The sequence below is a fragment of the Triticum dicoccoides genome, chromosome 7B (genome assembly GCF_002162155.2).
Source record: "Triticum dicoccoides isolate Atlit2015 ecotype Zavitan chromosome 7B, WEW_v2.0, whole genome shotgun sequence".
Taxonomy (NCBI): domain Eukaryota; kingdom Viridiplantae; phylum Streptophyta; class Magnoliopsida; order Poales; family Poaceae; genus Triticum; species Triticum dicoccoides.
Genome location: NC_041393.1, coordinates 288626130 through 288639647, shown reverse-complemented (window position 1 = coordinate 288639647; position 13518 = coordinate 288626130). Strand labels below are relative to the sequence as shown.

The window sequence follows — 13518 nt, the reverse complement described above, 5'->3', positions numbered from 1 at the left end:
TGAATTTGCATGCACATGCATTTTATTCTGCTAGTCAGTATATTTTTATGGTTTTTTTCTCCTGAGGCATGCACTAACAGGTTCCAGTTGTTGATGTTAGAGAAGAAGATGTACACCACATTTCTAGTTTGATCATGTCTTCAAAGCTGATAATGTTCTAGACTTTTGGCTGATATGCCTTATCTTCGAAAGCTGACAATGTTACCAGATTCGCAGTCTGCTCAATTCGCAATTTGTGATCCATCACTTTCTACGAATTGGATTCGGATTCGAGGGGGGTATACATCTCTGGTTCGCGAATCTGATAACCGATTCATGAATCAGATTACTCTGATTCAGTAGCTCCCCATTTGGTAGTCTGATTAGTTATGCTTAACAAGTTCTAAAAGTGATGAGACATTTTCTCTTAAATAGAAAACCAAAATTGCTGCTAATCTAGAAAGCCCACTTCGGTCCAATAGCCACTTCACATGGCCTTCCTTTCTAGGCATTGCCTCTTGTAGAATGTGGAGAAGGAGCGTACCAGCCGTGAGCATGTCCTGGAGTGAGGGTCAGATAAATGAGAGAAAGGGATTCTGGATTTGAATGAATGAGAGATGGAATAGAATAGAACAAGAGAAAAGAGAGGACAAAGATGCATGCAGTGTTTTGTTTTTAACTGGTTGTACAGACCCACGTGTCTTGTCTGATACGGAGTATTATATAATGAAGATGTACTCTTCTCTCTCAATTACATGCGGGGTCAAGATTGTATGAACCTACACGCCATTGCCTTCTCATCATTCGTGCTGATGTACACTGGTTCTATATATTTTAATACTGAAAGATAGTCGGAGATGACCAATTTCACACGTTAATTTGATTTGATGTTTACCTTCTCTACTCTGTTCCGAAGATCTCTGCATATATCTCTAAGCACCTGTGTGGCTGAGGAGCTCAAGCACATGCACACAATACAGTCTCATATAAGATACATACTTATACATAATATTTACTGTGGAAGGGACAAGTTGAACTTTTTTATTTCAAGAGGCGTTATTATAGTCTTGAAATGTGAGAGACTGGGCAGTGTATGATTATAATATTTTCATGCTAATTGTTAACTGTTCTTCTTGGTATGCAGGAAAACTTGATCCATGATGACCAGAAATTGATATTGCTGGCATCTCTTAGCGACTCCTTGGAATATTTAGCAGATTCAGTTGAAAGGTAAACCTATTGTTTCACTCGTTTAGCTACCTTGTTGAACTACAGTACCATTCCACTGATATCCACTAGAGGGGCAAATAGGGTAGATTCAGTTAGTGCACTAGAACATTGTGCGACTATGAAGCATCAACACATTCCAGCTATAGTATACATCTGATTCCAGTCACACCCTATTAAAGAATACTTCCTTCGTCCCACAATATAAGTTGTTTTTGCAAGCTACATTGTGGGACGGAGGGAGTAGTTAGCAATCATATAATACTTAATCCTTTTTGCTGATCTTCTTGGTTGTATCATCGCTTATGATCTGTCATCGCGAGAATTCCTGTGCTGCATGCTTATGGTTTTGCCTCCTTTGAACTTTCAGGCTTGGTGAGTCATTTATAAGTCCATCCACCATCTCAGAAAACAAAAGTGACATACACCAAAGTCACCATACTCGCACATCTAGTGCAATTCCGAAAAGCCTTGCATCTCTTGCTAATGAGTACAGAAGGCTAGCAACCGATTGTGTTAGAGTCTTGAGATTGGAAATGCAGTTGGAGACAATATATCACATGCAGGTAATAGTACTCAAGTTTCTGATGGTATTACTCTGTTGTTATTGATGGATTTATCGCATGTCAATAATTTTCTTGCAAACATTCAGGACATGACAAAAAGAGAATATGTAGAAGATCAAGACGCTGAAGATCCTGATGACTTCATCATCTCTCTTACAACTCAGGTAGGCCAGCCCACGTTAGTATGAGTACAACTTTAGTGTTCTTTAGAGCCAACCTATGATTGTTTTTATTGTAGAATCTTATTACATAGGGGGGTATTTACTGACTTAAGTAAAACAATCTAAAGATGATGCTTTCAACTAACCGTTATATCCACAAATGGAAATTAGTAAGCACTTGCGAGAAGTTACCACAATGCCAAACTGTATATAAAAAAGTAAATTGCACTAGGAACCCGTGATCAGTTTAGCCCTGCAACTTGCAAAAAGCTAAATTCAACACCGTAAACATGACACGGGTACGTCCAAATTTGCCAACAGGCAAGCCATAGGAATGCATATTGTTTATTTGTTTTTTGCCTGTAGTTAGATCGGCAGATAATACGTTCTTCAAAAATAGAACCCTAGTATTGACAGGAATTTGCGCTCAAATAGTCATTATCGGTTGGGTGCTGAGTAGGGATTAATCGGTGAATCGGCCATTTAACTGAATTTATCGGTAACCCATTTATCTAGAGGTTAACCAGGGCCATATCTGCATATCCTAGGCTATATAGCAACATGCAATGTACTAAGGTCCCCTTTGTTTGGGCTACAGATTCCCTAGAATCCCCTGGCTCTATATTCCTGAGAATCAGCTGTTGCTCTGGATTCCTGAGAATCAGAATCTGGCTGTTTGTTTACCCAGTTATTGGTCAGATGTAGGAGCTATGGGTGTTGTGAAATGTCAGTAACGTTCTGGAGTGCTGACGGTGATGTTTATATGCAGATTAAAGCACATGTCATGTGTTTTGACTCGATAAAGTGAGATTTAGCCAAAAAAATACGGATTATTTTTTCTAGAATTGTCATGATGGTAGGAATATACCATCCGATATATGAAAATGACACATAACATCCAAAATAAGCAACATCCATCATAGTCTTATATACGAAATATATCATCCAAAATATGGACCAACCATCATAGGCTTGCATACGTACACATACCATCAAAAATACACACTTACCATCAGTCTTGTCAACTAATATGTGAAACTATACTTGATCTGCGAGCAATCCATTAGCAATCGCCTCGCGAGTTGCTTGCATGGTCGCATCATCACCAACCACAATGTTGGAAGCATGGCCTATGGGTTGGGGATGTATGGGTAACTTGGCATTTTCAGTAAAATATGCTATTTCATCTTGAACACACCAAATGCACGCTCAATGACTTTGCGTAGAGATGAATATGCAAAGTTAAATTCCGACACATGGTACTATTGCCCTTTGTATGTAGCTAAACATCCATCACAATTGGGATAGCTGATGTGGAGTGGAACTCCTAAGGCCGATCTTTCACGATTTTGAGGGGGATCCCAAGAACACGAAGAACACGAGAGGGAAAACACTCAAATAGACAAAACTCAATCACATATGTGCTAGATCCACATACACAAAGGGGAGATACAAGATCCAAAGTCAACACAAGAGGGTACAAAGGGTAGCTAGTTCATCCCAATCCTTGAAGGAGAGAGGTCTTGAATCCTTGGAGGATCTTCCCACAAGGGGGTCTTGAATCCACTTGGGAGATCTTCTCACATGGAGGCCTTGATCTCCATGTGAGTAGGGGTAAGTGGATGAGCAGAGCTCTATCTCAATGTTGAGCTATCACAATGCTAACCCTAAAACGTAGGTGGTAGCAGCTTCATGGCCTTCCTCCAAGTACTTGATCACAGACAAGGTCTCCGCTTGAGGTAGTAGCCATGTCTCACATGTGGAGGAGTATGTAAGTTCGGAGAGGAGCGAGTTCACCTCGGCTTCGATAGCCCTTGCTCGAGCTCTAGTCATTGGTTCACGTGGTGTCTTGGGAGACGAAGGTAGGTCCATGGGGATGACCGTAGGATGCTCCGCATCATCTCCCCCCTCCCCTTGGGAAAGATCCGACCTCAGATTGAAAACCTCATCACCATGGAAGGAGATAGATCCTTGACATTGAAGATGTCGCTCACGTTGTACTTGTCGCGTGGAATGGCGATCTTGTATGCATTGTTGTTGTAGCGTGCTAGCACGTTGAAGGGTCCGTCGGCGGAAGGTAGTAGCTTAGACTTGCGCTCGTTCGGGAAACAGTCCTTCTGAAGGTGTATCCACACTAGATCTCCTAGGTTGAATATCATGGGGTGCTTGTTGATGTTGAGCTTGGTCGCGAGTCGTTGTACTTGGCGCTCGATTGCTTGTCGTGTTTCTTCATGCACCTTCTTGAGATAAGTTGCTCGTGCACTCACGTCCATGTTAGTGCGCTCTTGTAGTGGTAGTGCTAGAATGTCCGATGAGGATAACGGGTTGAATCCGTAGACGACCACGAAGGGGGACTTGCCGGTAGTAGAATGTCTTGCTCGATTGTAGGCGTACTCGGCAATGGGTAGGCATTCCTCCCACTCCTTGATGTTCTTCTTTATGAGCACGCAGAGGAGAGTAGATAGCGTCCGGTTTGTGACCTTCGTTTGGCCGTCGGTTTGCGGATGTTATGCCCATGAGAAGAGTAGTTTGATTCCGAGCTTGGTGCATAGTGTCTTCCAAAAGTAGCTAAGGAACTTGACGTCGCGGTCCGACACAATAGTCTTGGGCACTCAATGCAATCTCAAGATTTCCCTACAAAAGAGATTTACAACATGTGAAGCATCATCTATCTTGTTGCACGGAATGAAATGTGCCATCTTAGAGAAACGATCCACAACATCAAATACCAAATCTTTTCCATTTTGAGTTCTAGGCAAACCAAGCACAAAGTCCATACTAATATCTTTCCATGGGTGATATGGAATAGGAAGTAGCATATATAGATCATGGGATTGAGTTTTAGACTTAGCTTTGTGACATGTAGAGCATCGGTTGGTGTAGCGTGAGACGTCACAAAACATCTTGGCCCAAATGTAGTTGTTGGAGAGGTTACATACGTCTTGTTGCGTCCAAAGTGTACCATAAGTCCTTCGCCGTAAGCCTCTTGCAAAAGCAACAAACGAAGAGAAGACTCGGGTATACAAAGCTTGTTAGCTTGCATTAGATAATCATCTTTGATATAATATCGCTCCCGAGTTTGATGCGGAATAGCAAATGAAGCATCATGCGCATACAAGTCTTTAATGTGCTCAAATCCTATGACATTCAATTCAAGTTGGGTTACAAGCATGCATTTGCGTGAAAGAGCGTCCGTCACAACATTTTCCTTACCGTTGATGTACTTGATCACATAAGGAAATGACTCAATGAACTCACTTCATTTGGCATGTCGCTTATTCAGTTTCGTTTGACCCTTAAGGTATTTAAGCGTTTCATAATCCATATGAAGAACAGATTCATGAGGACGAAGATAATGCTCCCAAATATGCAAGACTCACAAAAGCATACAACTCTTTGTCATAAATGGGATAGTTAAGTTGTGCTTCGTATTTCCCCCCGCTAAAGTATGCTATAGGGCGCTTCTCTTGCATCAACACGCCTCCTATGCCATTACCACTAGCGTAGCAATGCACTTCCAAAGTTTTCAAAGTTGGGTAAGGCAAGTAATGGAGCACGCGTAAGCAAGTTTTTAAGCTCATGGAATGCGGTGACTTGGGAAGGACCCCAAACAAATGGTGCATTCTTCTTACTTAATGCGTGCAATGGTGGTGCAATAGTGCTAAAGTCCTTCACGAATTGACGATAGAAACCGGCTAGACCAAGAAAACTACGCACTTGTTGCAAATTGGTTTGTTGTGGCCAAGTTTTAATTGCGTCAATTTTAGACTCATCAACATGAACACCCTTAGAAGACACAACAAAGCCCAAGAAAACAAGCTTATCAACACCAAAGGTGCATTTTTCCATGTTTGCATAATGACGCTTGCTTCTAAGAACTTGCAAGACATCCCCAAGATGTATGACATGATCTTCAAGAGATTGACTAAACACAAGTATATCATCAAAGTACACCATAAACACATATGCCAATATATTTGTGAAAAACATAATGCATCACACGTATAAAAGTGCTAGGCGCTTTGGATAAGCCCATAGGCATGACTAACCATTCATACAAGCCAAATTTGGTTTTGAAAGCCGTTTTCCATTCATCACCCTCTTGAATGCGAATTTGATAGTAGCCACATTTAAGATCAATTTTTGAGAAAATGGTGGCTCCACTAAGTTCAGCCAGCATATCATCAAGGCATGGAATGGGGTGTCTATAACGAACGGTGGTAGCATTTATGGGACGGCAACCGGAACACATGCAATAACTACCGGCACAAGAATAACCGGAGCAGCACATGGACTTAAGCTCTCGCGTACATACCCATTCTACTTGAGACGTTGGACTTGCCGTCGAATCTCTTTTGTCTCGTCGGGTTGACGCGGTATGGTGCCTTGTTCGGTAAAGGTGCGCCGGGAATGAGGTCAATGCGGTGTTCAATTCCGTAAGGTGGAGGGAGTCCGGGAGGTAGCTCATCTGGAAACACATCCTTGAATTCCTGCAACAAACGAGACAACACCAAAGGTAGATCCCGTGAAGTATTAGTCCTCACCGCTTCGTCTTTGCACACAAGTACAAAGTGAAGGACACTCGATGGGCTCTCACTCACATCCCACATGTCTCTTTTGGTGGCTTAAAGCACTAAGTTTTTCTCGCCGCTCATTGTGTAGGCACTCAATTTTGATTTGTGGCGGTCACTCTCTTTTGGGTGCTTCACTCGCTCACTATTCTCTCCACGATGGGTAGATGCTTGCTTGTCGGCGATCACTTGACTTGGCGACATGGGTCGTAGCGCGTACTCCTTGCCCTTCAGCTTGAAGCTATAGCGATTGGTTCGCCCGTTATGGATGACGCCGCGGTCGAATTGCCAAGGTCCTCCTAAGAGGAGATGGCACATGGACATAGGAACCACATCACAAATTTGCAAGTGAAACCAAGTAGACCAATAGCAATATGTGGCACATGGAAACACACACACGGATAGATAAATGGGGTCATGCAACCAGAAATGAGCTCAAAATGTGGATACCACGGAAAATGCTCTTGTTGCACAACTCTAGGGAGACGCTAGCACGATTGCTCAATAGGCGGAGTGGCGAAAGATAAGTGGTTCTATCACAACCAAGAAAGTTTCTATGAGTGAGCGACCCTTGATAAACGCCGATTGATACGTGTCAATGTCAAAGAGTCAATCTCCTTTACTCCTCCCGACAACTCAAGATGAGAAAATCCCTTCATCTAGGCGGGCGCCCATGCCTACTCAGGGAGCAACTTCTACCACGGCTGACACATTATCTCCCACAAAGACCAACGACCCAAACGAGGAAGCCAAATTATGGATCCAGGAAGGCTGCATCAGAAGGAAGAGTAGGTGTTGCTATGCCGTTGGCTGGGACTGAGACAGAGAGAGGGGAGCATAGCCCCTATGATCCCGGTAAAGAGTTCCAACTAAGCTCTTCTCAGGTTCTTTCATTCTCTTCCATTCTTATGTTTATATATTAAAGTGTAGTTTTCTTACTGAAATATAATAATATTAATCACGTAACCAGCTCTGCTTTCGCGGTCTCAAAAGGAGAAGCCCCGAACGCTTGCAGTTGCTTTTTTCTCTTTATTCCTTCTAAGCGAGCCTCTAAAGACTCTACTCCTACTTTAAACTTAGAGTCCGATTCTTCCAGTCTGTCTCAGTAACCCACTGTTGTCAGGTCATTATAGGAACTCTTCTCTTCTTTTTCATGAGAACTCTTCTCTATAGGAACTCTTCTCTTCTTTTTCAGGAGAAGACCAGATCTTCTGGAGTACCCAAGTTCTCAGTAACCCACTGTTGTCAGGTCATTATAGGAACTCTTCTCTTCTTTTTCATGAGATACTTCTCACTGCACATAATACCAACAAGTGCAGCCATCATGTACCTTTTCTGCCTTTGCCTCCTTTGAGATTGCCATAGCATCAGAATCAGTTTCGGACTCTTCACTATGGCTGCCACTTGTGCTCATCTACATAGACACAAAAGATAACAAAGTAATATGTGCATGTCATGATCAACACGAGCGATAACAAAATAACATTGTTCAACAAGTCTCGAGTGACATAAGGTAAAGGGAAATATAGTTCAACAAGTGTCAAGTGACATAACATAAAGGGAAATATTGTTCAACAAGTCTCAAGTGACATAACGTCAAGGGAAATATTGTTCAACAAGTCTCAAGCGACATAACATAAAGGGAAATATAGTTCAACAAAACTCAAGCGACATAACATAAAGGAAGGAAATAACACTTTCATGATCACATGTCTAAAGTGTGATCCTAACACCTATTTCGATAGTCTTCATATTGTTAAAGAAGCAACGATTTTCAAACTTAGCAAACAACTTGGTTGCTGTGAAGTACTCATCAGTTCCTTCATCTGCTCCACATGCCACAAGTTGTTCCATTATCTTTTCAATTTCAAAGGCAATACTATTTTGTTTGAGTTCATTGCGGCATCCTCACTAATCAAGTGGTCAACCATGCGATTGAATACCTTTGAACAAGATTCTTTTTATTGGAGCTTCCATCTATCTTCCCAGGCTCCTTCTTTGCCTTTTTGGCTTGGGTAGTTTGCACTTCTTCCTCCTTGGTTTCGTCATCTTCAACATTGTGCACTTCAGCATGCTCACAACCTGGCATCATAGAACTTTCTATAGTAACATTGATATTCTACATGATACTCACCTGCTCCAAATTTTCAGACCACATTTATGTAACTGCAAGAAGTCCTTGCTTTCTGACTGAATAAATCTTTGACACTTATCAAAAAAATAAAATCTAGTGCAATACTAGCTAAAACACAGTTTGATCTTACGAACATGACTTCGCCGGCTTTTTTCCACCTGTCATCATTAGTGTTAGCTTTAGTTTTGATTAGTATTTGTACAGAAACAATCGAAGGATTACGTATAGGAAATGTGAGCACTAACTTCTCATATTGGACTCTTCATGTCTCTCTCGTCAATGTCACCCGTAGGATCACCCAACTTATCAACACCTTCGTCATCGGACATGTTGATAGGAGATGCTCCTCCACTAGCAAAGGAGGCATGCCAGACTTCTCTCTTAAATGCCTTACCCTGAGTAAACAAAGGAGGACAAAAACAAAATTGAGATGGATTACACTGATAGTTCTTGGCCAAATTATCACATAGAAAGGCAGATGCAAACCTTGGGTGGAGCTAGAAAAAGGAGGCAGACGGGCTGTAACGCATCTCCACTCTTCAGTAAGACTAACTGCAACGGAAGTTGGATAGTCGAGCTACCTTGCCATTATTCTTCTGCCACCTGACTCAGGAGGCATTGTATACCATGGGGTCGAACCATTGCAGCTGGCAGGACAACATCTGGGAAGGTGCTGGAGACCCATGGAACACTCACCAGTCAGTGCAGCCTCTGACTGAAAGACTCGGAAAAGGTCTCGGAGGATCTGCGTTGCGCGTAGAGTTTAGAAGGCACCCAACTCAGTTTCTGGAGCAGCAGTCCAATAAAGTTGGGCTGGCCGGGACACCAGGACCGCGTGGTGCAAAGCCCTCACTCACGGGGGCGTGGTGTGATCGGATGATCTGGAGCGTTAAATGAGCGGATCGAATGGTTCAGAGCCTCAAAACACTGTGAGAGGATGTAGTTGGCTTAGTTCTTAATTTAATCCTTACCGAGATTTTGTAAGAGTTTGTTTAGGCTAAATTTTTTATAGGTACATTATTAAAAGTGAAACAGGAGTATCGATTTGGATGCATATGCATCTAGATAAAAATTCAAGTTCATATTTTGTACTCACGCATCACATAGTGCACATTAAGTAATGCTGCATTCTTCAATTTACTGATATTATTGGGCCGTTTAACATGTGCTGGGCTTTACAATGTGACAGATTGCACGTAGGGATGAAGAAATGGCTCCTTACATCCCAGAATCGAAAAGGAACTATGTATTTGGTGGGATTTCTAGTGTTGCTGCTAATGCATCAATAAAGGTTTGTTCCGAATCACTGCTTATTCTTCTTGTTATAAGCCTGTACTGTCAAAGCAGATTCGAGATATCCTACTTACGGTTGTTCAATTATGAAAGGCACTCGCACTAATGAAGTCCATCAACCTGTTGGGAGTTCAACAAATATGCAGAAACTCGATAGCACTAGAACAGGTAGGACTTTCATTTGCAGTGATAGTTTTTGATAGATCAAGTAGATGGCCGATTCCGTAGTCACATGTGTAAATTATTTCTCTCTATGCAGGCACTTGCAGCCATACCTTCCATTGATAGTGAGGCAGTCCAACAGAGATTAGATCGTGTTCGGACATTCTATGAGCTACTAAACCTGCCTTTCGAGGTACACTAGTAATAATACCACGTACCCATAGTCGTGTTTTTTCTTTTTTTGCGAATATAGTCGTGTTTTTTCTTTGAAGCTTATCACCCTATTCCTCAATGTGCAGTCTTTGCTTGGGTTCGTTGCTGAACAGGAATATATTTTTTCTGCAAAAGAGTAAGCGTGTCGAATATTTTTCATTTACATTGTCATTGTTTTTGGTTAACCATATTCAGTTTGATGTTATTTTGTTTGTGTAGATACTTGAGCATACTAAAGGTCAATGTACCTGGTAGAGAGATACCAATGGATGCTGAACGCCGTATCTCACAGATTTTGAGTCATTAAGTTGAATTGGGCAAGATGATTTTAGCCATAACTGGTGGCAGATGTCTCACTGTATCTTTCTCGGCTATCTTTGTAGCTGTAGTTAATTTTGTTATTTCTGTTTGGTTTTTTTCTTTTGATGTCTACAGTGTAGGTAATGTGTTATTTGTTGTCTCATTCACTGTAAATTTGTAGTGCTTTGACTGGAACGCTCATTCTTGATCGTTGTAAATGTGTAATCTTTTGGACGTAATTTTAATAAAATTCCCAGATTCATGTGTTCCGTTATTCAAATTGTTGCCGTCACATAGCACATGGTAAATAGTCACCACAAAAGGTGCCAATTGTGGCCACGAATTTAAGACCGAATGTGAGCCATGGGCTAGCAAATTGTGGCGAGCCATAGTTTCTAGTTTTAAAGAAAGACACTAAAAGGTACTCCCTCCATTAACAAATATAAGATATTTAGATATTTTAAATGGACTATATATTGACTGAAATGAGTGAATAGACAAACTAAAATGTGTATATACATTCAATTCTGAAAAAAGTGTATAACATTGTATATTTGTGAATGAAGGGAGTATCTTTTTTTTTTGCAAGCAATTTAGAGAGCTTTATTCATAAAAAACAGTCCTAGGACAGTATCATTGAGCCAACACTCAGTCACATTCAATGTGCAAGCACGCTTAGCACAAAGATGAGCTGGGATGTTTGCTGTCCTCATTACATGTTGAATTTCAAAAAGGGAAAAATCTCTAGCTAGCTCTTCAATTTCATCTAAAATAGGCGCCACAATCGAACGTGTATTGTGGCGAGTGTTCCAGAGTGACACTACCTCTAGACAATCAGTTTCCATTATCACATGCGTAGAACCCCTCTGTTTGGCAAACTTGACACCTTCATGTATAGCAATAGCTTCCATGATGAAAGGGTCCGAAATTTCCTGGATGAGGTTTGCACCATGCCGCAAGCAAAGAGGTATTTGTGCGAGCAACGCCCCCACCTCCTCCTCGGCCTTCTTCAAAGTTCAGTGCCTCATCCGTTGAGATCTTGATGATGCCTTGCTCCGGCGGTCGCCAGCCGTGGCCAGGTAATACCACCGGCTCCTTCCTTGGTAGCTCAAGGATTGCCATCACTTCTCTCGTACGTCTTGCTATAGTCACCGGATCAAGAGCTGCACCATCATGCTTCACCCGATTCCTAGAATGCCAAATGTTCCACATGATGGTGATAATGATGGGCCGATCTTTGTCCGTGATCCGCTGATCACATAAGATATCCCTCGCCCAACTGGTAGGGTTTAAACTTGGAGAGTAATCTGGAACCATGCCCTCGCTGCATCCCAAAAACCAGCAGCGTGCACACAATGAATCAACGCATGTTTCAGATCTTCTCCCATTGTATGACAGATTTTGCATCCATCAACCTCTGCTATATGTCGCCTCTTGAGTGTGGTCTCGTCAGGAAGGATTCCTCAGAGAACCCTCCACCAGAAAACACGCACTTTAGGAACAACATTGAGCTTCCACAGAGCCTTCCACATATGTTTTTCTTCATTTGAAGTTTCCGTAGCCGTTCCTTCGTCGAGAGCTGCACTCTCTTTCTGAGTCATAAGAATACGGTACGCTGATTTAACAGTGTATAAGCCTGATCGCTCAAACGCCCACGCAAGGGAGTCCGCACGCCCGTTCATGCTTAAAGGAATATTAAGAATTGCCTGTGCATCAGTTGCAATGAACGTGTCATGAACCAACGATTCATTCCATCTACCAATCTGTGGATCCAGTAAATCTGCAACTCTGTCAACAGTGGTGTTGGCTGGTCTCACCATCGGTTTCATGGAGCTCGTTCCTGGAATCCATTTATCGTCCCAAACTGAGATAGAGGTTCCATCCCCAACTCGTTTTATAAGACCAGCATCAAGTGTTTCTCTTCCTGCAATAATTGCCCGCCAAGTAGCCGACGCTGATCGGGGACATGTTGCTTGCATGAAGTCGGTGTCCAGGAAATATCTACCTTTCATCACTCTTGCACACAAGGAATCCGGCTTTGTCATAAAACGCCATCCGTGTTTTCCAAGTAGTGCAAGGTTAAACTGATGCAAATCTCGGAATCCCAGGCCGCCCTTGCATTTTGGTGTCGCAAGATTTTGCCAGGATACCCAGTGCATTGATTTCTTGTCAAGAGAGCTACTCCAAAAGTATTTTGCCATGGGGGTAGTCAAACTCTTACATACCTTCTTGGTGAAGAGGAAAGTACTCATCGGGTAGGTCTGAATTGCTTGCACAACTGATTTCAACAAGGTTTCTCTACCTGCGCAAGCAAGGAGCTTCTCAGACCACCCTTGTATTTTTCCTTTCGCCTTATCACTGATATACTCAAAGGTGTCGCTAGTGATCCTCCCCACCGCAGTGGGTAGACCCAAGTATCTCTCATTGAAGGCCTCTACCTGTATGTCCAAAACCCTTTTAAGGGTATTTTTCAGAGCACTCGGAGTGCTAGTACTAAAAAATATGGCACTTTTATCATGATTAACACTTTGTCCCGAGGCGGCCCCATAAACTTGAAGGATTGTCTTTAGGCGCATTGCACTGTCTTCATTTGCACTGATAAAGATTAAACTATCATCAGTAAACAAAAGATGGCTAACCCATGGGGCTTTATAGCTTACTCTGATCCCCCTATCAATCCATCCCACGTTGTAAAATTTGAGTAGAGAGGAAAACCTTCCGCACAAAGCAGAAAAAGATATGGGGAAACCGGTTCGCCTTGCCGAAGCCCTTTGAAAGGTGTAAAGTACGCAAGAGATCGCCATTTACTCTCACCAAAAATCTGACTGAAGTAACACACTTCACAATTAGCCTGACAAAGGCCATGTCATATCCCAACTTCAGCAGAACTGCCTCAAGATAACTCCATTCGA

At 42.3% G+C, this 13518-nt stretch overlaps 1 protein-coding gene across 1 annotated transcript in view; it reads left to right on the top strand.

The window, feature by feature from the left end:
* Positions 1 to 10880, top strand: part of LOC119338206 (exocyst complex component SEC8) — a 44245-nt gene extending 33365 nt beyond the window's left edge. The window contains exons 19-26 of the mRNA XM_037610512.1: positions 1124 to 1209; positions 1577 to 1772; positions 1859 to 1936; positions 9828 to 9929; positions 10025 to 10099; positions 10191 to 10286; positions 10393 to 10442; positions 10526 to 10880. Coding sequence (XP_037466409.1) covers positions 1124 to 1209; positions 1577 to 1772; positions 1859 to 1936; positions 9828 to 9929; positions 10025 to 10099; positions 10191 to 10286; positions 10393 to 10442; positions 10526 to 10613 — 771 coding nt within the window. The 3' untranslated portion in view covers positions 10614 to 10880. The remainder of the gene's footprint in view (positions 1 to 1123; positions 1210 to 1576; positions 1773 to 1858; positions 1937 to 9827; positions 9930 to 10024; positions 10100 to 10190; positions 10287 to 10392; positions 10443 to 10525) is intronic.
* The last annotated feature ends 2638 nt before the right edge of the window (positions 10881 to 13518 follow it).